General features: G+C 39.8%; 1 protein-coding gene across 4 annotated transcripts; it reads left to right on the top strand.

Moving 5' to 3' along the window:
• The first annotated feature begins 17 nt into the window (after nucleotides 1-17).
• EDARADD (EDAR associated via death domain) lies at nucleotides 18-27959 on the top strand. Of its 4 annotated transcripts, XM_075043226.1 has the most exons (7): nucleotides 18-214; nucleotides 776-861; nucleotides 14655-14713; nucleotides 16358-16397; nucleotides 19389-19477; nucleotides 22278-22323; nucleotides 24856-27959. In XM_075043226.1, exons 3-7 carry the CDS (start codon nucleotides 14711-14713, stop codon nucleotides 25230-25232), a joined length of 555 nt encoding a protein of 184 aa, XP_074899327.1. In that variant the 5' UTR covers nucleotides 18-214; nucleotides 776-861; nucleotides 14655-14710; the 3' UTR covers nucleotides 25233-27959. The 4 variants fall into 4 exon arrangements, with proteins under 4 accessions (XP_074899327.1, XP_074899328.1, XP_074899326.1 ...); XM_075043227.1 differs by having other exon boundaries at nucleotides 18-889; XM_075043225.1 differs by lacking the exons at nucleotides 18-214; nucleotides 776-861 and adding an exon at nucleotides 8887-8963.

The raw sequence follows: 27959 nt of genomic DNA, 5'->3' as shown, positions 1-27959 counted from the left end.
AGCGGGGCGATGGCGGCCGTGGGTCCCCCGGCGGGGGAGGGGGGGAGGGTGTCACCCGTGCAAGGCCGCCGTTGAGGCAGGAGGGGGCTGCCGCCGGGGAGTTGAAGTGTCCGGCGTTTACCGGCGCCCGCCTCCAGCCTTCGGCCGGGTGTCTCACAGAGACCAAAAGTACTTCTAGAGACTTCTCTTCCTGCTGCTGCGAAGTGCCTTAGAGGTGAATCGTGTTGAGTCTTTAGAAGTGGCCTTTTTTTTTTTTTGTCAGGTTAAACTGCCCTTTTCTGTCACCATAGCTTCTTTTTATGAGAAGCTATTTATATGAAGGTGGGTACACCGATTTTTTTTTTTCTACAGCAAGTACAGGAAAAATGGAAATATGGCTTTGCCTTGTCTGATTCTCTTCCCTGTTCACTTTGAGAGCAAGGCTGAAAGTTAATGGAAAAGCGATAGACTCTCCATCCACTGGCCTTTTTTCTTTTTTTAAATTCGTTTTCTTAGTTGTAAAGTCACCCCCCCTAATTTTTTTTTTTCAGTGGAGCACAGACTACTGTGTAGCCAATTGAAGCCTACCAGACGGGAAGAAGGTGCTTTCAGATGTGGTTTCATGATACAGCTAAGATAACGAAGTACTGAGTTGTGTAGAAACAGGCAGTCCTATTTCTCCCTCTCGTCCCTCCTTCTCCAGGTTCCCCATCCCATGTATCTGAGCTAGCAGTCCTGACGTTGCATGTTAAATCAATTCAGCTACTTAAGGGATTTTTATTTTCTTTTCCCCTAGGGATATTTTCTGCCAGAGCAGCCAGCTGAACTGACTCACTGTATGTCTGCTTCATCACTCAACCTGATCCAGGGGAAGAGGCAAGGGTACATATCCTGGTAGGAAGAAGAGAGGGTAGGACCATCCCTTCCAGTGGCTGCTTGCTGTTAGATCAGTTTAGCTCCACCTAATTTTATTTTATTGTTTATTAATTTTTTACTGACCCTTTAGGGACACTGCCACCCCAAGAGGTTGAAAGTTACAGTATAACATCAGTTGAATTTGTCTAGCTGTGCATTGCCAATAGGTGTTGGAACTGGTCTAAGACTGTTCCTGCTGCTGCTTTTCAGTTCCTTTCAAAATCTTTAAAACAAACAAACAAACAAAAACAACAAAAGAAAACAAAAACCCCAAAACAAAAACCAAGCAGCTCAGAAACAATCTTTTGCTCCCAACAGTTAAACATATATCTGTAATTCACTTCCAGAATTGCAAAAATTTATATTCCTGTGGGAAAACATGAGTGTTGCACTGATTTTATGTGCAGGGTTGCTGGAATTAGGATTTTACTTTCAATCCATCTGCTAACCCAGGTTCTTCTTACACCCTTTCAGTTAAAAGAGAATACTCCTTTACTGGAGTATGGTGACAAGCTTTAAGGTCGAGGTAACATTTCAGAGAGCTTAAAAGTTTTTAGATTGGCCATTGTTATTTGCTTACAGATTAATTCAAATTAGTTTTCCATTATATTTGTCCTTAAGTGTCAGTATGTCACAGGTTTTGCATTGCTGAAAATGGCTTGAAAAGATGAAGGATTGATAGCTATGAATTACAGAGACCATGAAATGGAGTAGGCAGTAGTTTTATAGTTTGGTCCCAGAGAGATGATGCAATTGCTCCTTCCTTTCCTCTCTGGATTACAGGCAGTACACCTATCATTTCGGAAGGATTAAATGAGAATCTGTTCCTACTTTCAGCATCAGTGGACCAGTAAATTTGCTAGATATTTGAGAAGAAATGCAGAACAGCTAATGCTAATGTTTACATTGCCATGGTTTGCTCTCACTATCAGCATGCCATACTTTATCGCAAGTGGTTTGTACTTCTCACAAAGGAACTGTTTCTGTTTAGCAGATTCTGGTGAGTTCACTGTATTTGTTTGCATTTTGTCGCTTTGATTCTGGAGCACAGTTTCTATCATGAGTGTTTAAAAAAGCCCCAAAACCTTGGAAGAATCAAGCACTTGCACTGCCACGCACTTGCACTGCATAAAGGGCTATGCAAATTAGATGTAAACTATCGTATTTTCTAAGTCATAGCATTCACTCAGTTGTCAGTTCTGAACATTCTGTGCTAGTTACGGAAAGTACTTTTTCTTCACCTCTGACAGTCTTATCCTGCTTGCATCAAAAGTCAGTAGCAGTTTAGTTTCCAACTGCCATGTTAGAAATATAAGGAATTGGCTGTAGAATTGCATAATGAATAATTTTAAGAGGCAAAAAAAAGAAATTAATTCCTTGTATACATAAGTATTATCTGCTGTACCAGAGCTGAACTTAGCTTAATACAGTTTTCTAAACTCTACGGTATTTTCAATCTTATTTTATGTTTTAATGTTGATTTCAACCTATAAATGCTACTTTGGTAGTGGTATTAAAATGTTTAAAAAAAATGTAAAAATCCTAATATAGGATTTCTTTGTGAAATCAGTTTCAGGAAGTAACTGCAGAAGAAACAGTCCTACAATTGCAAACAAAACCTAACAGCATGTTAAGTAGCTGGGAGCATCTACTAAGTCTGTTTCTTTTAAGGAAATTTGCCATGATGTTATAATATTTTATCAGGGGCTGAGGACAAAGCCTTTACTGGGCAGAGGGATAATCATAGTTTACACCTTGCTGGCCTCATGAAAAGAGTCTGGCATATTATTTAATTTTTCAATGTACACATACATTGTACCATGTACATGCTTGGCATAAAGAATAAATATTTTCTGTGATTTCATAATATGCATTGCTGTTAAAAACATTGACAGTTTTATTTGCAAGCCCTAACATTTTCTTTCTATGTGCAAGCAAAGCAAGCCTTGAACATGGGAACTAAAAACATTAGTCTGTATTGGTAAATAAGAGTTAAATAATGCACATCAGAGTCACCTCTTCCCCATCACAACGTTGTTCTGTGGAGTGGACAGAGATCTGGGTGCACCAGAGAGTGACAGACAGTCTTTTAATGGATATAACAAATCTGCAGTTACCAAACTTGCCTCTGGCCTGCAGAGAGGACACAGTAGGAAGTGAAACTGATAAAGTCCTGCTACTTTTCTTGTCTTAGCTCCATCTGGCTCTTACTTGCCAGAATTGAGCTTATGCACTCTGGTTGTTGTCCTGGTTTCAGCTGGGATAGTTAATTGTCTTCCTAGTAGCTGGTACAGTGCTATGTTTTGAGTTCAGTATGCGAAGAATGTTGATAACACTGATGTTTTCAGTTGTTGCTAAGTAGTAGTGTTTAGTCTAAAGTCAAAGATTTTTCAGCTTCTCAAGCCCAGCCAGCGAGAAAGCTTGAGGGGAACAAGAAGTTGGGAGGGGACACAGCCAGGGCAGCTGACCCAAACTGGCCAAAGGGGTATTCCATACCATGTGACGTCACATCTAGTATAGGAACTGGGGGGAGTGGGGTCAGGGGGGATCACGGCTCAGGGACTAACTGGGTGTCGATTGGCAGGTGATGAGCAATTGCAGTGTGCATCATTCGTACATTCCAATCCTTTTATTACTACTGTTGTCATTTTATTAGTGTTATCATTATCATTATTAGTTTCTTCTTTTATGTTCTATTAAGCGGTTCTTATCTCAACCCATGAGTTTTACTTCTTTTCCCAATTTTCTCCCCCATCCCACTGGGTTGAGGGGGACTGAGTGAGTGGCTGCGTAGTGCTTAGTTGCTGGCTGGGGTTAAACCATGACAGTTGTACACAGAAATAAAGGTCTGTGGTCATCAACCATGTAAAAATGTTTCTTAGAAGTTATTACAGACTAATTTAAGTGAACAAACAGGCAAAACAGGGTGGCTTCACATTTCACGTTAGGAAGTTCATGAACTAGATTTCAGTAATCTGGAACGTGGATTTTTGGAAATTTTTTGCCCTTGAAACTTTTGCCTTTATTTATTTTTCCAGATTAACATTTGCATGAGTCCTCTCTAAACTTAGGAGAGTAAACCAGAGGAATCAATATGTCACAAACTTCTGTTTAAGTCTGGCAAACGGCAGTGGTGGGAGTGCAGTGCCTGTTGAGCAATGGAACATCTTGTGGTAGCCTAGTTGCAAAGATTTGATGATACAGCAAGGCAAAGCTGTGGGTAAGAACTTTTAGTAAACCACCTGGCGTTAAGCACAGAAAGCAGACAAGCAGTGGGGCACATGAGTTCTGTGGTCTGTCAGGCCTGCTACAACTGGAGAACTTGTGTGCCCAAACTCCTGTTTTATTTTATCCAGCTGTCATTAGGCCTGATACAAGTTATGTTTCCTTGCAAGTCGTGCTTCACTGACATCCTGTTCTCACCTACTGATACCTGCTTTAAAACCACCATATATGCTCAAGTCTGAGGCAACTGTTGCAAAAAACTTTTGAAAAGTACCCACCCATGTCTAAACAAACGAGAAATGGCAGTGAGTATGGCCTGCAAATGGCAAAACAATAGGTCAAATTCAGTATAGTGAAAAAAAGGGAAATTTTTAATATGAAAATTGCATACAGCAATATCTTCACAATGAATATCAGGGAAAAGAGGACAAAGAAAGATAGAATGCAATAAAGAATAAAGAATAGCAAAGTACAAGGGGGGAGTACATTTTTTTAAAAGTTTTTGTAGGTGGTGAAAAATTAACTACAAATATTAGCTATACACCTGTATCCTCATTCCTATGTTTTGTGTGTGTTATGGTTTAATGTTAACAAACTGCATTGTGTAGTGTATGACAGCATGGTCTGAATCAAGAGTAGAGAAACAATCTAATCTCTGGAGTCTTACTGTCATTCCTGTAGTACCAATAATTTTTGAAGAAGGAATTCTAACAAAGAAATGAGTCTACTAACTCTGTCAAAATTCTGAATATAGCAGGTGCAGTTGAACATAAGTAATCGTGTTTAAAAAAAAAACACCAAGATTTATGCACTTGCACTTTCTGTGGGTGTGCTTATCTGTCAACAAATGTGATTGTGAGGTAGAGATCTCAACTAAATTATTATATGTTTATGGAAACAAGCAGCCAGGCAGGGGGACCCTGCTAATGCCCCTGCAGAGGGATAAGCTGCAGCCTGAAACCAATCGTATTAGGCTCAGTTTCAAAATGTCAGTCTAGAGAAAGCAAGGCTTCACTGTTTTTGTGGCGAGTGTTTGACTTGGACACAGGACAGCTCCCGGAGTGCTGGGAACATTCCTATATCATGCAGTCCTATAAGGCAAACAAATTACCCACTGTCTTACATAAGATGGTCTAGATGTGTGTCATTTCTTATATTTTCTCCATATAATGTTGTTTCTGTCAAATAAATATCAAAATTGTGACATTCCTGTACAACTGTAAAAGAACAGACCAATATTGTTATTGGCAAAGAAAGTAGTTTTAACTTTTTAGCTGCTGGTTAATTATTCCTACTCCAAAAGTCTCAGAATTTTAAAGAACTGGCCTAGCAATACACTGAAGCTGCCGACAGCTGAAAGCTATCTATAGGATACCTGGGAAAGAAAATGAAGGGAGGTGTTTCCTAACTCTACTGAAAACATTAGAGGTGAAGAGCTACGTTGAAACAGAAGTATTTTACTCAATATGAACTTCTTTAAATAAAGATGTTTGAAATGTATAAAGCAAATGAACAAGGAAGCATAAACAAGGTTGCCAAGTGATACTGGCAGGCCCACAGTTACCGTGACTATTAGCAAGCCCTGTCATGGAGGGGAAGATTACTCTTCCACTGTGTTAGTGGCATTTGTGATCTGGAACAGAAGTTCTTTATTTCCATGGGGAAAAGATGTAGATGATCAGTTAGAAAAAAGTTTTCTATTTTTTTTGAGGGGAGATAGCAATAATAGTTTGCTGGACAGGAATATATTGTCTATGGGAGGAAAAAGGTTTCATCTGCAGCCTTGTGCTCAGAAGGTGGGAAACCTGTTGAGACTGTGGGTTAATTGCTATTTCAAACAATAAACTAACTGGCTATGTATTACGAGATAGTTTGTAGATCTTTGGGAAAAGTCTCTGTCGTCATAAAAAATGGCTGGTTTTTTGATGGGGCCAGGAAAGGGGTGAGAAGAGGCATGTGTAGACTTGATTTGTAAAAACTATTTGCAAATATTAATTCTGTATTTGAGTGGAAATTTACAAAGTCCTGAACTCTTCACATTATCATTAGTTACACTGAATTTAGCAGCTGGCAGGGTTACAGCAAGATAAGATACAGACTGTACTTAAGTATAGCAATTTGATGAGAAAGTTAATCCACTGTTTTAGAGAATGCCATTGCTTAAAGTTATCTTCTGGATTTAATTTTTATGATACAGTTATATTTAGTTTTGCCAAAATAATTGCTGGCTTTCTGGACTGGTCAGTTAGTTAAGTAACAAAACAAAGATTTCTATATCACTTGTTAAAGATTGGTACAAGAACAGGCATGCAACAGCCAAATTAATCTCTACTGTTGACAGTGCTCTAGAGATATTTATGTATAATTGCAGGCTCCTCCTTCACTACTAGGAAAAAAATATTAAATTATGATGACTAACCTAAGTTTTGAGGCAGTAATGTTATCTAGAATATTTGCTTGTATTATTAAATTCCATTAAAGAGTTTTTTTATGAATAATTTGTTTTTTAAAAAATCTGTTTCAGTTTGAAAAGTCAATGTAATTTACAGATACACTTTTAAAAATACATGATTTTTAACACCATTAATCAGTTCTGGCTGCTGGCACAAGTGTTGGTCTGCTAAAATTATTTTGTAATTGTTTACTAAAATAATTTTTTAATCCTAATGTAGGAAGATTTCAGGTTGTAAGTTATCAGAAGAGTAAATGCCACATTGATGGTAAAACCTGGCTTAGGCCCCAACACCAATGCTTTGTATGTTTCTGTAGGTTACAACCACCTATGTAATAGTACACTAGCGATATTTTGAAGGATGTTAATGGATACATTTTTACATAGATTATACATATATTTATCCAAAGTTTTTGTAGTCACTGTCTATATCTACTTCTGGAGTTAAAACCAGTAGTCTTCAAACAGCACCCGGAGGGAATACACATGCACGTCCTCAGGGCAGATATGGCATTCCTTTCATTGAGGCATAAATTTGGCAGGTTTAAAATCCAGAAAATTCTTAGCTCTGCTGTGGTTTTGTCATTCCTTACAGTTACAGGAGAGGCTCTAATTATTACTCTAACATTTGTGCATATCTGCTTTGGTAAGAATACACTTTCTCTGCCCTCTTACTCTCAGCCTGATTATCCCTTGCCAAAAACATTGTGCCTCTAAGAAAATCTAGGGAAACATAAAGAATCAGCAATTTTATTTCTAATTAGCCTTGGCGTTACCCTTTTAAACTAAGAAATGCCTCCATTCTTTGAGAATGAGTTTCAATATTGATGTGGAAGCAATCAGAATCAACCCATACCTCAAACAGCCAGATTCCAATGATATGCCTAAACCCCCACTTCTTTGGTTTTTACACATCACGAATTACAGAAATGTTAGTGATCTGTTAGCTCTACCTTGGAGATTAAGATATAAAGAGATGTATGTATGTGTTTCTGTGTGTGTATAACTCAATGGAAAAACCTCCATTCATCTCAGGCAAAATAAGGGAGATGCTCTGAATCTTCTAAATACCATATCAGTACTCTTGCTGGTAGGATGATTTAGAGGTACACCATAAGAGCTCTCCTCACAAAGATGTGCTCTTTTACAAGAATTCACAAATCCAATAACAGAATAATTGAAAAACATTGAAATTACTGATATTAATGAAAAGCCAAAGAGCAGGATGAGCCACTGTAGTCAATCTAAATTTTGAAAATAAGAGCAATTTAATAACTTTTTTTTTTTTTTTTAAGATTTGTAACATGCATGAGAGATGGAAAATAATCTGTGGAAAAGCACTCAATTTTTAATGCTTTATGGACCAAAGGCTACTTCTAGTTACTCCAGTGTAAGCCAGTTGACCGAATTGGAGCTCTCCCTGTGTAACAGAGTAGAATTTGGCCGTAAAGTTACCTCGTTAATAAATGAGTAAGGTGGCTAGCACACAAAATGTGGTCTTTATAATAGCAAATTCAGTTATGCTGGTTTCTTTTGTTTGTGCTGTGCAATAAACAGCAATACATGGTATTTCTTATTTAGAAAGTGATTTCTTGCAGGGACCCCATTTAAGAACTCTGTGTTACTTTAAGTCTATTGAAACCTTAAGTGAGAGGATTTGCCAGAGGTGACAGCGGAGACCCAAAGCAATTACATGCAAAGATTTTACATCATCGTGGTATTGGAAGTGCCTGTAGCATAAGAGGATGGATTTAAAACATGTGGGGAAAACCAGGGTCGCATATGATGGTTGCTCTGCAATACTTGCGTCCTTAAACTCCGTCCCTGCACCGTGAGCCATCTGCAGGTGCACCTTAGACGCTGAGGGAGACCACCCCTCTCCGCCTGACGGCAGCGATTTACGCGCCTCACTATCTGTAAGAGCAGGAGAGCGAGCGCTTGATTTCGTATTGCTGAAGTAACTCACTGTAGGTCCACGCTAGTCCTACTTGAGGAGCCGTAACACGCACCCAGCGTCCGTGTTGCTAATGAAACACGGAGCTTTCGCGGCGCGGAGCGCCCCCCGCCCGGAGCCGTTACCCCGGCGTAGCCGCGGGAGAAGGGTATTTCCCGCCGGGAAAGGCGAGCTCCAGGGCGGCGGACGCGCTTTCTACCCCGGCGGGAGTCGCGCCGGGAATGAGACCTCCCTCGGGTGGAGGGGGAGGCGAGGCCCCGCGCCCGGCCGTACCTGCGGCGGGGCTGCGGGCGGGGCGGCGGCGGCGGCAGGAAGGGGGCGGCGCGGCGGCGCGGCGGTTCCGGGCACGTCGGCGGGCGCCGCTCGTTCCTCGCGCTGGGACCCTTCCGCCGCCCCCAGCCACCCCCATGGCCGCTCCGCAGGACCCGCTGCCCCCAGGTGAGGACGCCGCCGCGGGCAGCTGAGCGGGCGGGCGGGCGGGGTGCCGGGAGGGGCGGCGGCGGCGGCTGCTGCTCCCCGGTCCCCCCCGCGGGTCCGGGGCGGGCGCTGGGCGGGGTGCGGCCCGCGGCGCCCTGCCGCCCCGCTCCCCTCGCCGGGGGAGGGTGTCTGCGTGTCTGTGTGACCCGCGGCCGTGGCTCGTAGGAGCCAGGCGAGGAGCCGAGCCCCGGCCGAGGTTAAAAGGGTTCGTTAGTTGCTCCCTTCCCCCGCCGCACGCGCTAATTAAGCATGGTAATAATTTATCATGTGTTCTGCTGATGTGATTTCGCGCGACTTGTCTTGTCAAGCCTGCTGCAGTGTTTAGCGTCTAAGTTAGCTTGTGCTTGCTAACAGCACATTAAAAAGCCATTTTCTTAAAACCCCAGACTCCGGGTGCTTAGGAACCCCACGCTCTTTAACTTACATGGCTAATGGTGCAAATGACTTTTGAGTACCTCATCTCAGGTGTGCCAGCATCGCAGTTTTTCCCTGCCTGTCTGCTCAGACCGCGACAAAGTTTTGAGTAGTTAACAGTAAACAAAAATGCACAAGTGCTCATGGACTTAGGTTTCTCAGAGGACTGAACATTCTAATACGATTTGCTGTATTTTCTCCTCTTACTCAAATCTGAATTACATGTGCCTCTGGTCAAAGCACCATTGTTGATTTGGGTTTAATCAAAGGATTCATCTCTATGAACATCATTAGTATTAGGGTGATCACTTTGTTTGAGTTGTACAAAGTTGTACTATTAGTATGTATGCCCAGCCTTCCTGTGAAAGAGATCTTATTATGTGTATGGATGAACTACATAACCTCGGTAGACCTTACCTGCTTCACTCACTACTGGTGGTGTCAAGGCTATCTTGCAGGGAAAAAACTGTAACAGAGAGGAATATCATCTCTGCTACATGTTGCCTTATAAGCCCCCTCCTGCTTAAAGGCCAAAATGTGGAGGTTTCCAAAACTCACCTTCAGACTTCCTTCCAATGCAGGGATGAAGAGCAGATGTAGGATTAGAAGTTTGAATGTGTATACACATATATACACTTGTGTATATATAAAATCTATAAACTATTCACACTGGTAAGTGCACAACATTGCATCCTATTTAGAATAGCAGTATTGAACAGAGAGAAATGGTGGTGATGGGTAGAAGTCTGCTGCTCCTGCTGCAGACTGGTTATACTGGACAGGCTCAGGCAGAAGAGCCATGGCAGCCGCTGAGCAGTGTGCAGGTGCTGGGTGGCAGAAAGGAGCTTTGGGAGCAACCATTGAACCTGACTTATGTCTGAGTCAATTTGCACATGTTGATTATGTCCATCTGAGTCAACTCACGTGTGGTTCCTGGCAGAAATGTGGGGAAGTAAATGTAGGTCAGTGGCTGTATGCTGTCAGTGGGGAATATGGTGATAGTGATTCTTTGAGGGATCCCAGATAATGTTATCAAGCTGTCTGTCAAAGTAACTATGAAATCAGATGGTCTGCACTGAATAGTCAGTCAGATGATATCTGTATTTCCTGTCAGCCTTTCAACATGCAAAACTGGGTGTTTTACATTTGAGATAAACAGAACTTTCTTCCCTACTGTTTTTTGCACCTGCATCCAGCTGTATGACATGAGCTGCAGAATGCTGTGGGAGATACGTGTGGGAAAGAGAGAGGGGACATGGTGGTTTAATTGCCTTATTCACAATTATATATTAAGTCTGTGGTTTTCAAATTATCTGCCTACTATCAGTGGTCAACAAGACCATGGTGAATCATCCTCAGCCAGTATGTGGAGCCTTTATTCTTAGGTACAAATATTTATACACATACATGCCGCTTACAGAAAACGTTGGGACTTGGTAGTGCTCTGCAACTTAAAAAACATGAAAATCACTGTTCTTTATAAAGAACTAGAAAAACAAAAGGGAAGAAATTGAGGTATAGGAAAAGAAATACAGTTTTAAAATATTTTTCAGGATGGATGCTAAGCAAGAAAGATGCAGAGTCACAGATGCGTACTGACTGTGTTTCTGTGTGAGACCTAGAAAGCAGGAGTCAAAGGCACCACCCTGTACCTGTCACCTCTTGTAGAGTCACCCTGGGGTCTGTCAAGTCCTTATTTCAAATGCCTGTATTCCTGGAGCTTCTCTCATTTTTTTCAGTGGTTCCCTCTGGATTGTGGAAAGTAAATTACCTGTGTTGCAATGTACCTTGGCTGTATCTTGGAGATGTAACAGAAGATAGGGAATGAAGCCCTTACCATAGCTACAGTAGCCACCAAGGTTCACCAGGGCATGGAGCTTTTGTGGGGTTTGCTTTCATCTACCTCAAGGCTTCTTTTATATTACAAGGGCAAAAGAAAGAGAGACTTTTTTTTTTAAATGCATCTAAGAATCCATAAGGAGGAGCTGTAAGGCTCCAGAATAAAATGACAATAAGTTGCATGCTTTGCCACTGGGTTTGTTGGGTCTTTGCTGACAGTGGAGAAACAGTGCGACTAGGAATGCCTGGGCTGACTTTCTTCCCTGGAGCCTTTCTTTGGCTCCCAGTACCTCCTTCTTTTTCAGCTTTCCTTTACAGGGTGGGCTTCTCTCCTTGCCCCTTTGCAGTTCCTTTGCAGCTCTCCACTACTGTTCCCAACTGGATCCTCCATTTTTGGCCCTACTGTCATGTAATGCAAATGCCAGCTTACTGTATTTTCTCATATCCCAGTCTGACCCTCAGCCTCTCTGCATTTGAGTTGGGAAGCTTATGGCAGTTTGTGCTCGCCCTTGCCATCAGGGCAAGGCTTTATCCAGAACATTCTGTTAATACCATGTTTCTGGAGCAGGGATTTCATATTTACCAGAAGGGGCACATGACAAGAATATGGGGGTTTGGTTTGGGTTTTCTTCCTCTTCTACATATGTCTTCCTAAACTTTGTACTGCAGTGTGAACATGCTCATCTGAAATTTCATAGACCTATGCCTTTTTAAAATATTCAGTGTGTGTGCTGAGGCTGTGCTCAAGCTTTGTAGATGTGACCCCTCTGATCATGTGCCACCTGCCTGGACAATGCATGTGGTTTTCCTATGGGCACTAGTGCTGAGAAAGGCTCTGCCTGACATTGCAGAGAGGGGCTGAGCACCGCACTGAACACCCAGGAACTGCTGATGATGGGGCTGCCTCATGAAGCAGGAGGGAGAACGGCTCTGTCCCAGAGTTCTGGGGCTGCTTCTGTCCCACTGCTGCCACCTTTTTTGTTTTCAGGCTTGTTTGTTGCCCTGTCTTGCATTGTCTTATGCTTTAGAACATAGAATTGTTCAGGTTGGAAAAGACCTTTAAGATCATCAAGTCCAACCGTTAACCTAGCACTGCCAAGTCCACCACTAAGCCGTGTCCCCAAGCACCACATCTACATGTCTTTTAAATACCTCCAGGGATGGTGACTCAACCACTTCCCTGGGCAGCCTGTTCCGATGCTTGACAACCCTTTCGGTGAAGAATTTTTTCCTAATATCCAATCTAAACCTCCCCTGGTGCAACTTGAGGTCATTTCCTCTCACGCTATCACTAGTTACCTGGGAAAAGAAACCGACCCCACCTCACTACAGCCTCCTTTCAGGTAGTTGTAGAGAGCGATAAGGTCTCCCCTCAGCCTCCTCTTCTCTAAACTAAACAGCCCCAGCTCCCTCAGCCGCTCCTCATAAGACTTGTGCTTCAGGCCCCTCACCAACTTGGTTGCCCTTCTCTGGACACGCTCCAGCACCTCAATGTCTTTCCTGCAGTGAGGGGCCCAAAACTGAACACAGTATTTGAGGTGTGGCCTCACCAGTCCAAGTACAGGGGGACTATCACTCCCTGCTCCTGCTGGCCACTCAATTTCTGGTACAAGCCAGGATGCCGTTGGCCTTCTTGGCCACCTGGACACACTGCTGGCTCATGTTCAGCCAGCTATGGACCAATATGCCCAGGTCCTTTTCTGCCGGGCAGCTTTCCAGCCACTCTTCCCCAAGCCTGTAGCGTTGCTTGGGGTTGTTGTGACCCAAGTACAGGACGCGGCACTTGGCCTTGTTGAATCTCATACAACTGGCCTCAGCCCATTGATCCAGCCTGTCCAGACCCCTCTGTAGAGCCTCCCTACCCTCAAGCAGATCAACACTCCCACCCAACTTGGTGTCATCTGCAAACTTGCTGAGGGCTCACTCAATCCCCTCATCCAGATCACTGATAAAGATATTAAACAGAACTGACCCCAATACTGAGCTCTGAGGAACACCATTTGTGACTGGCTGCCACCTGGATTTAACTCCATTCACCACAACTCTTTGGGCCTGGCCATCCAGCCAGTTTTTTACCCAGCAAAGAGTATGCCCGCCCAAGCCACGAGCAGCCAGTTTCTCCAGGAGAATGCTGTAAGAAACAATGTCAAAGGCTTTACTAAAGTCTAGGTAGGCAACATCCATAGCCTTTCCCTCATCCACTAAGCAGGTCACCTTGTCATAGAAAGAGATCAAGAAGGACCTGCCTTTCGTAAACCCATGCTGACTAGGCCTGATCACCTAATAGCTTGTTGTTCTATTGTATTGAGTAGATTTGTTAGAGTAGGTCCCAAAATAAACCATTATGCTACATTTGAGTTGGTTAGAATAGTGTCTGTGTAACTTCTGTGCTATTTTGGGGCTTAGTGTTTATACTGTGCGTTTTGTAATTAATTTCTGGGACTGTGTTCTAATTGCACTGATTTCTATATTTGGGAGAAGGAAACCACCAAATATTGATTCCAATCACCTCTTACTGGTTGCAGCTGAAAACATTTAATGTGTACTTGGAGTAAGTATAAAGACTTTTAGAATGAGAGTGACAAGAATGGAGTGAAAATCCTACTATGTAATTTAAAATGCTTTTCACTTTTTGAAAACACAATACTTATCAACAGAAGAGATTCCTTGAGGAAATGTCAGGACAATGTTAAATTACAGGAGTGGTTTTGTGAATCCTGACTTCTTTATGAGATTTGTTTCAGATTCTCTGTGGACTTTTGGTCAGTATCCCACTATTATTTGTCAATTTATCCATTGATGCAGAGGGGTTGACATTTAATGATTCACCTGCAAGTACTTTGAAGATTTATTTTTTTATCCTTTTGATGTTAATATAATTGAAGTTTATGATTCTACTGTATACAAATAATTAATGTTTACCTCAAATATTTTTTTTATTAGGTTTTGTACTACAATCTGCTGTTTATTATAGTATTAATTTTTGTTGTAGTGGGTATGTTTGCTGTTTGAATTATTGCTTTGAGGAAGAAACAGAGTGCTGTTGCTAGGAGAACAAAACTTACCTTTTAGCAGATATGCTGGATTTTACTCTTTATTGTGGAATTGCTTTGTGATTATTTTTTTTTTACTAAAAATTATTTAGAATTTTCATTTAAGTCTATCTTTTGTTTGCTTAGAACTGGGTTTCCTTGTTGCATGTAGTTTCTCATCTATGTGCTAGTAGCTCTGACATTTTCTAGTTTGTCATATTTTCTTGTGAAAATGTAATTTAACATAATGCATGTAATGGCTGTATAGTTGTGCTTTATCTTGGTCAGACAAAGAAGCGAAATATGAATTGCCAGACAGAAATATTTTGAGGATTATGCAGTAATAATGCTTTCTTATTCTCAGCAGATCATGCAGCAAAAGAGCCGGTGGAGGATACAGATCCAAGCACTCTTTCCTTAACAATGGTGTGTATTTCTGGTCTAACGCAGTTAAAATCGTTATAGCTCTCTACAGTTATGTCGTGGAGAAGTGAAGTAAAACATTCAAGAATGTCAGTTCAAACCGTGCATATATATATGTAGGGGTTTGCTTATCCATATGATTGTATAAACAAATTTCAATTTACTAACCCTGTGCAATTGAAGTGTGAATAAAAATACCAATAGGTACTTAAGCTGAATTGGATGCAATCAGCTGAGCTGTCCATGGGAGAGCCTCTAGAGGCTGACATTCTTCTGTCTATATGGGTTGGAGGGATAAGGAAACCTACCTAAGGCTAAAAATTTCAATTGTACTAAGTTATTACTCCTTCCTGTACCTATGTTGTCTGATGAGTTAAAGTCACGGAAAGGTAAGACCAAACAGCAGTGGCTTACAGCAGGCATGGGTGAACCTAGGGAGAGACCAAACAGCATTCGCTAGTGCTTGCTGGCAAACAGAGTAACACCATTTATGACAAGTTTTTGTGTCTTAGGGTATTAAACATGCCAGTCTTAACGCTGAGACAAGGCGTATATCAGGTAAAAGTAATAGGAAATTCTGTGAAGTCTTTTAAGAGTTTTTAATGTTGCTATGGATTGCTTACTCTGGGGGAAAGTTACAGTGCCATGTAGCCCAGAGAGGACTGTTGTCTAATGTAGTTATGTAAACAGCTTGAAATGCGTTGGTTTATTTTATGCATGGCAAGTGAGCAAGCTATTGCTTTGCCTTGGTGTTTTCATCCCATTTTGAAGCTTTGCAACAGGGAGTAGGAAATTGAAAATTTCACTCGTACTTTAAATGCTGATCCTTCAGTGGGATCCATTATTGCAGCCTGTGTACATGCATTTGTGTTAGCAGGTTTTAATAAAAGATATAGACTTTGTGATTGTTTTTATGGACTGACTAAATTGGATGCTGTGTTTTGCTAAGGGGGAGTTTTTTTAAAAGGTGAGGGAAAGTTGCTATGTCTAAGATTAATGCAAGTTTGTTTAACCCCTCCCCCCTTAAATTAAGATGTCTTTAATCTGTTTGCTTGATTACAAGCTTCTATAAAAGCCACACCTACTTTTACATAAGGATAGGGGTCATAGGGAAGGAGGTAGATTTCAGGTAAAATAAGTTATAACATGCCTGGAAATCAGCAGTTATCCCCTTGAATTCAGTAATAAGAATTTTCTATTGCATCTTAATCAGCTTCTTAATTTTAGAGCAGAAAGGAAAAATATTTTTTTTCTTTCAGTACAGTAACGTTTTAGTAAAAGCTTATATCTGCTAAAAGAACTTTTGAAGTCATCTCTGTTCCTCCTGGTATGCATTACCTTTTCTAGATTATCTTGCTACTTAAATGCAAAATTTCTTTCCCAATCTCTGCTTTTTCACTAAAAAGTAATACCTTTAAAAATACTGCAGCAAAGCAGCAATCTCTATTACTTTTGCATGTGCTAATCAGTGTGTTAGCAGCATCTCAATTGCCACATAAGAAGAGTGTTACTATATCTAATTGTAGACAGATCAACTAGTAGCAATTTAAGAGATGCAACTATAATTATGCGGTTTTATATACTCTTTCTCCAGCACAATTACATGCAAAATAACAAGCATCTGTTTCTCTTGCCTTTTTGTGACAGACTGAAAAATATCCTGTCCAAGACACAGGAGTACCTAAAGGTAAGTACCGTGAATTCTGCCTATTCAGGTGTCATAGATCTGTGTTGTTATGTGCAATAAAACCATTGGTGTTATCCAACAAATTGAAATACTCTTACTTTTTCCTAGATGTTTATTTTTTAAATGTAGTCTCATCTTCTGTATATTTTTAAGGTCAATTTGGTGTGTATATATAACTTTTGAAATTTCCTTCCAAAGTTTAGTTTTGATCTAAAAGTCAGTCTAAAACTATCATCAGAAGATCTTGGGTCTCAATCTGGAAGGAAAATACAGTGGTGCCATTGAAAAACAGTGTTCAGAGAACAGATGGTAGAGACGTGATAATGTTAGAAGGTGGCTTTGAAGAGATTACCAGTGCTTTCAGGTTATCAGAAATACAATCCAGAAATACTTCCCAGGTCTCTTGCCTCTGATTGTATTCTCAGCCCTATAACCAATTAACTCTTCATGCCATCTTTTACCTTCAGCAGGTATTAATGCCATCTACTTGGGAACCTAATATAGGTCCACTCTGAACAAGTTCCTGCCCCTCCTCACTGAAAATGGAGTGAGTGCAAGTTCTGTATTGCACTGAAGTCAAATACTTGGATTGCTCAGTGTGAATATCCCCTTTATGGTTTCCTTGACATGTGGGGTGGGGTTTTTTGTTATCCCAGGCTTCACCGTTGGCTTTTGTCCAGGGAATGCACTGGCAGGGGCTTAGTTGAGGAGTGGTCTGCAGGCAGCGTGTTCTTCATCCTGTGTGGCACAGCAGGTCTGCCATGGGGACAGACACAGGAAACTATGCAGAAGTTAGTCGCAATGGAAACTTTTGCTGAGGAGTGTTAGCAATATACCCCTATAGTTAAAGAAAGGTTAGAGGCTGTTTTGGGGGCTTGAGGCAGCCAGCCGGAAGTGCTGCTCAGTAGGGAAGGAGAATGCAGGATGAAAACTATTTGAAATTGTAAACTACCTTCTGTTTATTTGCAGGCAAGTGGTTTGTTCCTTCAGAATTGTTTATTAACACTAAAGCAATTTCTCTAACATTCTTTTCCATGTCCTGTTTTTTATTTCACCTGTGACATTAGGTCCTCCTCAAAATTAATTAGATGAATTCCTAAATTTCAAATTTGTCAAAATTGTTTGAAATCTGAGATTGCACATTTTAAATGCATTTAATTTAAAAATGAAGGCTGAGAGGAAGTAGAAATTTCATCACTTTTTGTAGAAAGGAAATGAACTGGGTTTATTTTTAATTTTAGTTTCTGCTTCCTCTTGCTAAGTGTAAAAAGATGTAAGTACTAATATAGCTTGACATTTCCCCTTTGGAGTTGAAAGTGATACAAATACCTCATAATATTCTGTTTGTTTCTGTGATTTAAATTTTTTTCAATGAATTACTTTTCATAACTATTTCTATAAAAATACAGACTTAGAAATATGAATCTGTGAGCTAAAAAGTGTTACAGATGTGCAGGTCTGATTCTGTGTAACACAAAATTATGTTTGCTTCAGATTCAATGTTTGAATAGACAGTACATTGGCTGGGGGAGGGCTGTTATGTTGCTTTTATAGGTCAATTAATGGACCATTTTGGGGCCATAACTTATTAAACTCCTTAGCACCCTCTACCAATTATGAATTAAAGGTGAGTTGAGGAAACTTTTCATCTTGCAGAACTACGCTTAATGTTTACATCATGTTTCGATTATAATTCTACCTCCACTTAAATATAGAACAAATTTCACACATAATGTTTCCACACAAATGAAGTGGAATTTTGATGCCCATACTCTGCATTTTCAGCCTAACTTTTTTTTTGTTGTGGTTTGTTGTTTTTTTTTTCTCCTGTCTCTGGACCTACAGTCATAAAGAATAAAGATGGTCCATATTAAACATTTACCCTGCTGGGGGTGGAATACTACTTGGCTTTAAGTTTTAACAGTCTTGTAAAACCAGAAAAAGAGGAAAATCATGATTTTGTTGGGGTTTTTTTCTTGCAAGTATAAGGATGAAGTCTTTGATTCAGATCAATTTCTTGAGTGAGATAAGGAAATATGTCTTCTTCCTGTTATCTGATGATTTATAAAGATAATAGCTGTTCTTTAATGAGATCTTACCACTAAACAAACAGCAAATGGAAATGTACCAGCACTACAAACATAGGCACCACCATGGAGAGTTCTTGTGTATAAAAATGTGGAGAATATAACCCCTTTTAAGCTCGTGTTAATGCTTGGTCAGCACCTGACCCAGAGGAATTATGCAAATGGTTTGAGGATGAGGACCTTATTAATCATGCAAAGTGAAATTTGGCTGTTTGCACAAGGTTCACAAAGGGCTTATGTGTCTCTTGTACCCCATTTTGAGGGCTGAAGTGAAGCTTGAAAGGTCAATAGAGTTTGTGCTGTACTGAGGAATGTTGTGCTTTTCAGTGGACTCCTGGGGCAGTTGATAAACAGACTTTGAAATGGATTATTTCAGTGCTTCAGAAAACTCCTGTGTAGTAGAGATAAGTAGGATAAGCCTAATTCACCAAGGGGCAGCATAAAAGGTAAATATTTGTGTAGTACATATTTCAACAATTATCAGTGTAAGTGCGATGAGAAAAGCAAAGTAGAAATTAGTGACTTGCGAAAATTATAGTGACTTGTGACAGTCGTCTTCAGCCTACTTTGATGTATTGGTTCAGTTAATATTCTCTGGTCAGCTTTCTGAAAGAAGAACCTGACTCTTACTTCAAAAATAGTGTGGTGGTTGTTTAAAAAACAACTGCTACACTAATAGCTAAGTTCTGCAAGGATTATTTTTCTTCACACGGTCATGCTCTGCATGATTGTTGCGGTCTCTGCCAATTTAATATTTGGGGCTTTTAATCCAGCATTTCCCAGTGACTGATCATGTTATGGAGTTAAATTTTGTATGCTAGACACCAATAATTTATGTTTGATAGTCTTACTATTTAAATTTTTATTTGGGTGGAAGACTAGTGTTTCACAGTCTTTGTCTTAGATGAGGAATACCTAACAGATCAAGTTACATTGGAAATTGCATCTGTGAACATCAAGACCCTTACGTCAGATTCTGGCCTAATTCAACAGGTAAGAGAAATGATAACTGAATGTGAACTAAGTTGTTGTTGATTAAATAAGAACATTAACAAATAAATATATTTTCAGACTATATCTGGAGAGCATGGAATTACTCAGTAAAACAGACCAGAAATAGGCTCTCTTTCCAGGAGTTCAATGAAGTGAGCTTTTGTGGAGAACAGCTGAAGAAAGGTTATTTCATCATTAATGTGTACTTTGTAATTTAAATAGGTTTTGATCAGTGTGTAGATGCTCTGAAGAAGAGCTGACAAAGAGTTAAGACTTTGTCATGCATGAATAAGTGAAGAAGTAAGGAGTTCTAGGTTTTGGACTCCTTGTGTTTTGCCCTTAGGGAGGCATTTGGCTGTTCTGCTTTAACTCTGGGACACTGCTCTTCCTGTAGTGGTAGCACTCTCCACTGTTTGTGAAATCTCACATTGCCGTAGGGTGGGCAATGCTGAGCGACCCCCATGCTCCATGGTTACCATCTTTCAAGTGAATGCTATTTGCTGAATTTCAAATTGATTCTGTTTGGGTTGAGCAGAAAACTTGGAGAAGAGAAATGAATGGGCATTTTCCAGCGAGACGAAGAATTAAAAGGAGTTCCTTATGCCAGAGTCCGAGCTGAATTTCATCAGAAACAAACATGGGTTTGGTATGCATTTCACAGATGATGGAGGTAACGGTCTCATTCCCATCATCAAGAAGAGAACATTTATTGCTAGTTTAGAATCAGTATAGTTATTTCAGTGTATTAGAGTGTTAATGGTTCTACAGAGCTGGAAAACTTTCTGCTTATCTTCTCACTGCATAGGCTTTGATTAGACCTGTAGAGGTTGATTGGATTTTAGTTGTGGGCAAAACCCATTCTTGCTTAATGCCTTCATTTCATGGGGAGTAATACTGCATTGTCTTATTGCAATTACAATACAAGAAAATGATCTTGAATAAACCTGAGTGCATCTGACTTGATAAAAGTGGATAATAACTGATCAGTAAAAATACGAATTTTGAACACAGATGTATGGCACAGGTAAGTATCCCTGTTTTTCTTTGTACTTTTTGCAGTACTAGCCACTCTTGTTATTTTTTTATCACAAGACATGAGTATAATGACACCTCTTAAAGGCATTTAGGTATTAGCTTTCACAATACAGTTTGAGCTTTCATGAATTCATAAAGCCTGAGAAATGTTACTAAGTTCAGGACAGCAACTTAGCTATTGCAAACTAAGTGAACAGTATCTAGTTCCCCCCCCCCCCCTTGTTTTTATTTGCTTGTTTGTTTCTTTTGAAACTTACCTCTGGGGAGGCTGAGCTGTGATGGGCAGCTAGTAATTCTCCCAATGAGCTACCCTTCTGGGGAGTTGCTCCTCAGGGCTCAGTAATAATGTTCTACCTATTTAAGGATTTTGTGGGAATGGAGACTGATGACTAAAATCAGGATATCCAGATTTAATTTTTCTTAAGCTTTAGGTGCTCACATGTTGCCATGAAGGCCAAGTTCATGTTTAAAAAGCTCTGTCCAGAGAAAGCTTATGTGGTACCAGTGGAAAAGTAAACTACTAGAAGATAACGGCAAGGATTATTCTGTTGCAAGTGGCATGTGCAGTGTTAGATTTCTCTTGAGCAGAGAGCAGACATTTTGTGGGGTGAATTGATGTTCCATGTGCGATCTTGCAGTTTTCAGGGAATAAATAAATGCTGAAAACAGCATGCAAATTTTTCCTTTCCTAACAAAGTCTTTAAATATTTTGGGGATAGTTTACCTTCTTTATAATTGGACTGTGAATGTATGCATGTTCATCACATCAACTGAAACTGCCTATATTCTATTTTTAGTGGATTTCTTAGTAAAGAAGGTCTAGCACGTTGGAATAGAGTATCTTATTACACTATATTGTTACTCAGTTGACTTGTGTTTGCATGCACAGCCTGCAAAATGTTAAGAAGCCTGCTGTGATAGTTTTGGAAGAATGACGCAATACAAAAAAATCAGCAATACTTTATTGCAGCTATCTAAGAGGAAAAATCCCCTTCTGCTTTCATCTTTAAATCCTCAGCAGAAGAAAGCTATTTCACCTGGCTGCACACCTGCGTAGTTAAAGGAAGGGCACCTGCAGTTTCCCACAGTTCTAGGATCAAGGTGCTGTCCTTCCAGTTTTTAGATGTTGCTCTCTAAATAGTAGAATTGAAATGTTACAATGTGTGTTGCAGTCTCAAGCTGCTAAGTAATTTCATTATGTTTAATTAGCAGGCAAAAAGCCACTGAGGGAATGTTTACTTAAAACAGGAGGAGGGTTAGATGTGAACCAGCAGAAATGTTCAAGTCCACCTGTTGTCCAGAAAAGCTTCCTATGTATGTAAAGAAATTTGTAAAAGAAGCTCCTTCACTTTTCCTAGATCAATGAAACAGTCCCTTACTGCATGTTGTAGGCAAAATTCTAATTTTTTTCATTACAAAGCATTTAAAAAATCTTTTTAATCAAGCCATATAAATTGTTGAACAGCTGTTGAGGGATTAAGAACAAATTATTCAAAAGATGTAACCCCATAGCATGTCATTAATAAAGATGACATTGTTCAGTGGATACAACCAACAGGGCAGTTTTGTGAGCCAAAGCATGAAAATGTTGCCTGAAAAGACTGCAGATTGTCACTATTTCCTCAAAACCAGATATATTCCCTGTCTGACTTTACAAGTAGCTTGGGATTCTTCTGCAATCTCCTGCCACTTGTAAATTAGCCAAGTAGTTATTCTGGTGTTCAAATAACATTGTTTTGATTTATATTTGTTTTCTGCTTTGTAGCCAGAAGACAAAGACACGCAAAGCCATAATGACAAATCGCTTTCAGGTAATATGTCAGCTTTACTGTTCTACATATTTTATTCCTAGATTTTCTTTAAAGTACTTTATTAAAAACTGCTATTTGTCATAACCAAGAACTGTCTGGGTAGTCAATGGTTGTGCTCATTTCATTACCAGTGTCATTTACAGCTTCCTTTTTGTTCTAAAGGGGGTGGTGATCTATAATGCAGACCACACTAAATGTGTAGATTGGGCTTTCCAAATACATCTAGTACATCCACCTTTGGAAGAAATCTGTAAACAGCTACCTGGAGAGAGTAGAAGCTGGCAGTGGGCTGTGGGCAGGGGGTTTACCCCATAATTGTATGAGCTTACCTGGGGGTGGGGGTGTGTGTGGATGATACACAGCCCTGTTAATCTAACAGTGAACAACTGAGAATTTCCTGTTAGTAAAGAAACTTGTCCTATCATGTAGCATTAGGATCATGCAATTAGGTGGGTAGGTCATCATTTGCCCATCAGTATATAACACAAGGCATCTTAGAAAAGCAGGATTCTTTATAATGCTTTTGATAGTCTGCACACGGTATAGCATAAGAAGCAGGTTGGTTTAGTTTTGTTTACCTATAACTGTGCCCTGTGTTTTCTTTACCCCTTCTTCCCTGCTTCTATTGGAGGACAAAACTTACTCTGGCATCCTTGCAAAGCAAAATAAGATGAAATTCAGATAAGGTGCTCTCCTGCCCTTTGAGCTCAGCCAGAACTTTGATTGGATTACATTCATTTTGCCTTGTTTCTATAACTAAATCTTGGTATAAGTGCAAATTTTGTCTCTCTTCAGCAAGAGTTTAGGGTGCACAAGAACAACAGAATATTTCACATACATATTTCTGTAGAGAACAGCTGCAAGGCATGTGGAATACCTGTAAGCAAAGATGTCACCAGAACATGTTTCCCTTTAACAGGGAATCTAAGCATTTGTATGAAGTTATGTGTCTGTAGCAGTGTTGTTGCTGCACGTCCTAACTTGTTGAAAACTTCAGAAGATGTCTTTAGCCTGCTAAAAAAGCAAGCCGATGAGCAATGTTACAAAAATAACAATAGCCTGTTCTTCCCTTAAAAACAAAAAGCAAAGTGCATGCAGAAGCTACATTCAGCTGAGTTGCTTTTATCAGCACTAATATTCAGAATAAAAAAACCCCCACAATTTGATGGACTTTCTGGAATTTTCACACAATCTGACAATAATTACTGCAAATGAAAAAACAAAACAAAAAACCCTTAACAAATGCTGTCGTCTGTATGAGTAAGTGGCACTGAGTGACAGATTTGACCTTTGCCAGAGATACAGTTCAGGTCTCTTAGACCAGCACTGATCCCGCACTTGTAAATTGTGTGTCACTGTTTTCTGTTGTTGTTTTTAATCACTCTCTTGATTAATAACAGTTTTCTTATTGTAGTGTCCCTTTTTCAAAGAGTTTTACCCCAAGTAGGACCAGTTACTTCCCTATTTCAAGCTGTACTATGATGGTGGAGGGCAGAAGCTTTAGAAAGTGCTTCTAGGCTGTGTCCATTATCTACTACTCTTTGGACATACCAAATTCTCCCTGCCTTCAAAAATGAGTAGGGAGTGTTAAGGTCCTATCTGCAGCCAAAATGCTCAAACAATGCCCTGTACCACTGCAACTTAGGTCTTAGCACTAGTATTTAACTAGAAACATGACTAGAACTGGTTCTGCATGCTTTTACGGGTTATTAATATATCATATAGTCTGATAGCACCACATTGTTCACAATGCTGGGGAGATATTGACTGTTGTGTGTGGGAGACCTCTAAATGGCAATTTTCAGTCTTTGCTGCAGATTTTAGAACGTATCACCACCTACTTCCAGCAATTTGGTATTTTTATTTTTCTCACACATGGAGGAGTATGCACTTTATTCCCTTCTATAATGTACCTTAAACAGGCTTGCTTGGTAGAACAGGGACAACTTTTATTGTAAGAGCCCTTACAAAGCAAAGGAACATTTCCACTTTTTCATTGTGTTAAAGTACTAGATGTTAGTTGTGTTTGCAGCTGTCAGCAGAGATTCTCCTGGTGCAAATATTTCACGTTGTTATGAAGGCAGCAGCCCAGAAGTGCAAAACCTTTTCCTTTGTGCTACACATATGTATACAAAACGCACATAATGCGCACATAATCCTGTTGGTGATGTAAGCAGGGGTTATGACAGATTCAAGGAAGCAACGTAGTTCCCAAAAACAAAAAAGGGGAATATCGCTGCTCACATACTGGATTGAATTGCATGCCTTTTCTATAAAAGTATGAATATGGTACTTTCAAAATTACTGTCCTTTTGATTATAGCCACAGAGTGTAGTGAAGAGAGAAGTCTTAGAAAGTTAATTTCATGAGTACTTCATAAGGAAAGGTATTATATCTCACTATTCTGACTTTTTCAGAAACGATTCACAGGAACATAATACTCCTCAACCCTTTGTGCTTTTAACTTTTTGTTCCTGGTGAAACCACAGCAATAGATCCTAACTTCTCCCCATGTAATGGTTTTCACTGCAGATCTCAAGAAAACCTGCAAGGAAAATGGCACCTGCTCCTTGTGCTTATTCCGTGCACCGACCATCAGTGACATGCTCAATGATGAGGACTTGTTGTACACAGTGAGGCTAAAGCTGGATCCCTGCCACCCAACAGTGAAAAACTGGAGAAATTTAGCAAGCAAGTGGGGGATGACTTATGATGAATTGTGTTTCCTTGAACAGAAGCCCCAAAGTCCCACCTTGGAGTTCTTGCTACGGAATAGTGACAGGACTGTGGAGCAGCTGATTGATCTATGTAAATTTTATAAGAGAATTGATGTTGTGAAAGTGCTGCTGAAATGGGTGGAGGAGGAATGGCCGAAGAGAGGGAACAGAACTTACCAGAATGACTTCTAGATCAAAGAAAGTTGTTAGTTCATACACGTTAAACGCTGGGACTAGCTGCCACTAGTACATGGGAAGTTTCCCTTGCAAGAGGGAGAGAGCCTGTACTGATGGTTTGTATACTGTGTAAGCTTTATGTACTGTATACACATATATATGTTCTGTGCCCTCAGGGTTGCAAAGAAAACCTTCCAAAAATGGATGGAGTAATGCAGGTTGTGTTCTAGAGTCTACAAATGCCTTCAGTTTCTTTGCTGCTGTTTGTAGCCTTCCTAAGCAGAAGAGGAATGAAAAAGCCAGACCACTGGTTTTACTGCAGCAGTTGTGAACCATGTCTGTTGTGTGCTGTTGCTATTGGGAAAGCCACAATTAGAAGGCAAGTCTCTTGGCCTTTCTGGCAGCCCTTCCACAATTTTATATGTTCTACCTTGTAGAAGATGAGAGGTTATTTTTTTTCTTTCTTTTTTTTTTTTTTTAATATTTTTTAAGCTTTATGACACTGGTTTTTGGCACAGAAACACCTCAGTGTTCCAAGCAGCAGTTTGGACTTGCATGTTACAACTAATGCAATGTTTCAACATCACATTCAGGCAATTTAAGCTTTAAATCTCTTTTATGAGCAAGAATAGATGTTAAACAAAATAATTACTTGCATAATTCTACGTCATAGGGCATATATTTGCTATAGAAGAAATCATGCAATTCAGAGAGACTTTCCAGCCCATAACCACTAGGGACCAAAAAAAACCAATTCAAATGCTTTATACTTAAAATTACTTTCCAAAGTTTTGAAGACAATATACACTCTGAGTGCACTTATCTGTTTATCTCAAATGCCTCTCGCTTCACAGTGTGAGGTGACGGCTAATGCCTCACCCACAGTATATTAGTAGTATTGAGTATAACTTCCCTTTTCACAGGCTGTGGTTTTCTTTACAGTTCTGTGTGTTGACCTACTTTCTATCTCACAACAAAGTAGTTGCACACTTCTGTGAACTAGCAAAAGTTTATGTATTGATTAAAGCCACTCCAATGGGAAATTAACAGGTGAATTCATCTACAGTCCAAGTGGATGGTTATTAAAGCACTTACAGTGGTTTAGGCTGGTATTTCTCAAAGAATTTTGATACTCTGAATTACACTGTTTACATTTTAAATACTTTAGAAATTGGTCTTTTTCCTACTGTTCTTGTGTTCTAATGTTTTAAAAAAACTTCTGAAAAATCAGTTATACAGTATGACCTATAAAGTACTTACAGCTATAATGCCACACACAAAAATGTTGTGACTTAAAAATACTTCTAGTTGTTACCCTTACTAAAAGTATCTCAGACAATACTAGTATGTACATAGGTGTATATACCAAAGCACTGGTGAACAGTATGTCAAGATGTGGGGCAAAACTAGAATGGGGTACAGGTTGATGCACTGTTTACTTTTCTCAAGTAGAAATGACTAAGAATTAGTGGCAAAGCTGAGGGAAGTCTAATGCTGTATGCTGAGTTTCTTCCTGTAAGAGAATGAAAAGAGATCTCGAGTAATACTATGCTATAGATACTGAGCAATATGGTTACAGAGAAGCTAGAAGTAAAGACTAACATTTTCAATGTCAGGCACTAGTTCTGGGGTGGCATAAATTAGCTTTAGTTTAGTGACTTCAGAAAGCTGAAGATCTAGTTTCAAGGTGAAGAGACTGACCTAAATTTGAGGTTTGAATTTTTTATTTTTTTTAAATCTTGTAGAAGACTGGAATTTTTGCTAACTTTTTTTTTTTAACCATTCCTCAAACAAGCTGCTACTCTTTAGAACAGTAAGTTTTCTAGCCATATTTTAAAGAGGAAATTGTACTGCTGTATCTTGTTGGGGCTGCAGTTCAAATGTTTTGTGTTCCTCTTCTAGGAACAGGGGTTTCCCGATAGATGTCTGTCAAATCTAACTTTTGCAAATAATCTTCTGTCTTTAGTTAGGAGCTATAGAATCAGCTTTGAGGACTACTGCTGTGGCTGGGCTGCCTGCTATTTTCAATTTCTACAGAGGCATCTACTGTGTATGTGCAAATAGCTCATAATGCAGCTTGTCTAACATAATCCCCATACCTTGGGCCTACTATATGCACAATTTAGAATTATGTGTCTGTGTGTTAAATTGTTATGAGTGATGAGTGCTGGCATGTGTGCCAACAGCTTTTCTTTCCTATAACATACCACAGGTATATGTGTGTGGTGGTAGAGTATGCTCTGCTTTGGTAGATCCGGTCCAGCAAGGAGCTGGAGCCCTCACCTAAGACTCACAGTGGGAACATGAAATGATGCAGCAGCATTTCTGAATCAAGATGCTCAGCTGAAATCTACCACTTTTCCTGTTTTCTGGCTAAAACTTGTAATTTTGAAGAAACACTGTTGTCTTGTGGAAATGAGTTCTGATCCCTTGAAGCTCTTGAAAAGTCAATGTCAGCTGCAAGGATTCATGTCTGATGGAAATAAAGCTGCTTCTGAGAGTTCATATGTGGATTCTATATAAATTCAACACTGAAGGTTGAAAATGTTAGCCTTAAACTTCATCACACACTGGATTACTCATTGGTATACTTGAAATATTTTTTTCCTCCTTGTATGGCATGAATTGAGATGTACACACTTTTTTTAGTTTTATATCTGTTTACAAGATACTGGGTCTGAGTGTTCAGTTTATTCTTATATCTTCTGTTATGATGTATACTATTTTTAGAAGAAATATAGA

This window comes from Buteo buteo, chromosome 12 (assembly GCF_964188355.1).
Source record: "Buteo buteo chromosome 12, bButBut1.hap1.1, whole genome shotgun sequence".
In the NCBI taxonomy this organism is placed as follows: Eukaryota; Metazoa; Chordata; class Aves; order Accipitriformes; family Accipitridae; genus Buteo; species Buteo buteo.
Note: the sequence above shows the minus strand (reverse complement) of the source record. Positions and strands in the feature narration are given on the sequence as shown.

Bases quoted from the DNA above. Each gene is read 5' to 3' on its own strand.
- EDARADD (XM_075043223.1), top strand. From the start codon at position 8,933: ATGGCCGCTCCGCAGGACCCGCTGCCCCCAG. The intron at 14,714-16,357 runs GTGTGTATTTCT...TTTTTGTGACAG, and splicing joins GCACTCTTTCCTTAACAATG to ACTGAAAAATATCCTGTCCA. The intron at 22,324-24,855 runs GTAATATGTCAG...TTTTCACTGCAG, and splicing joins TAATGACAAATCGCTTTCAG to ATCTCAAGAAAACCTGCAAG.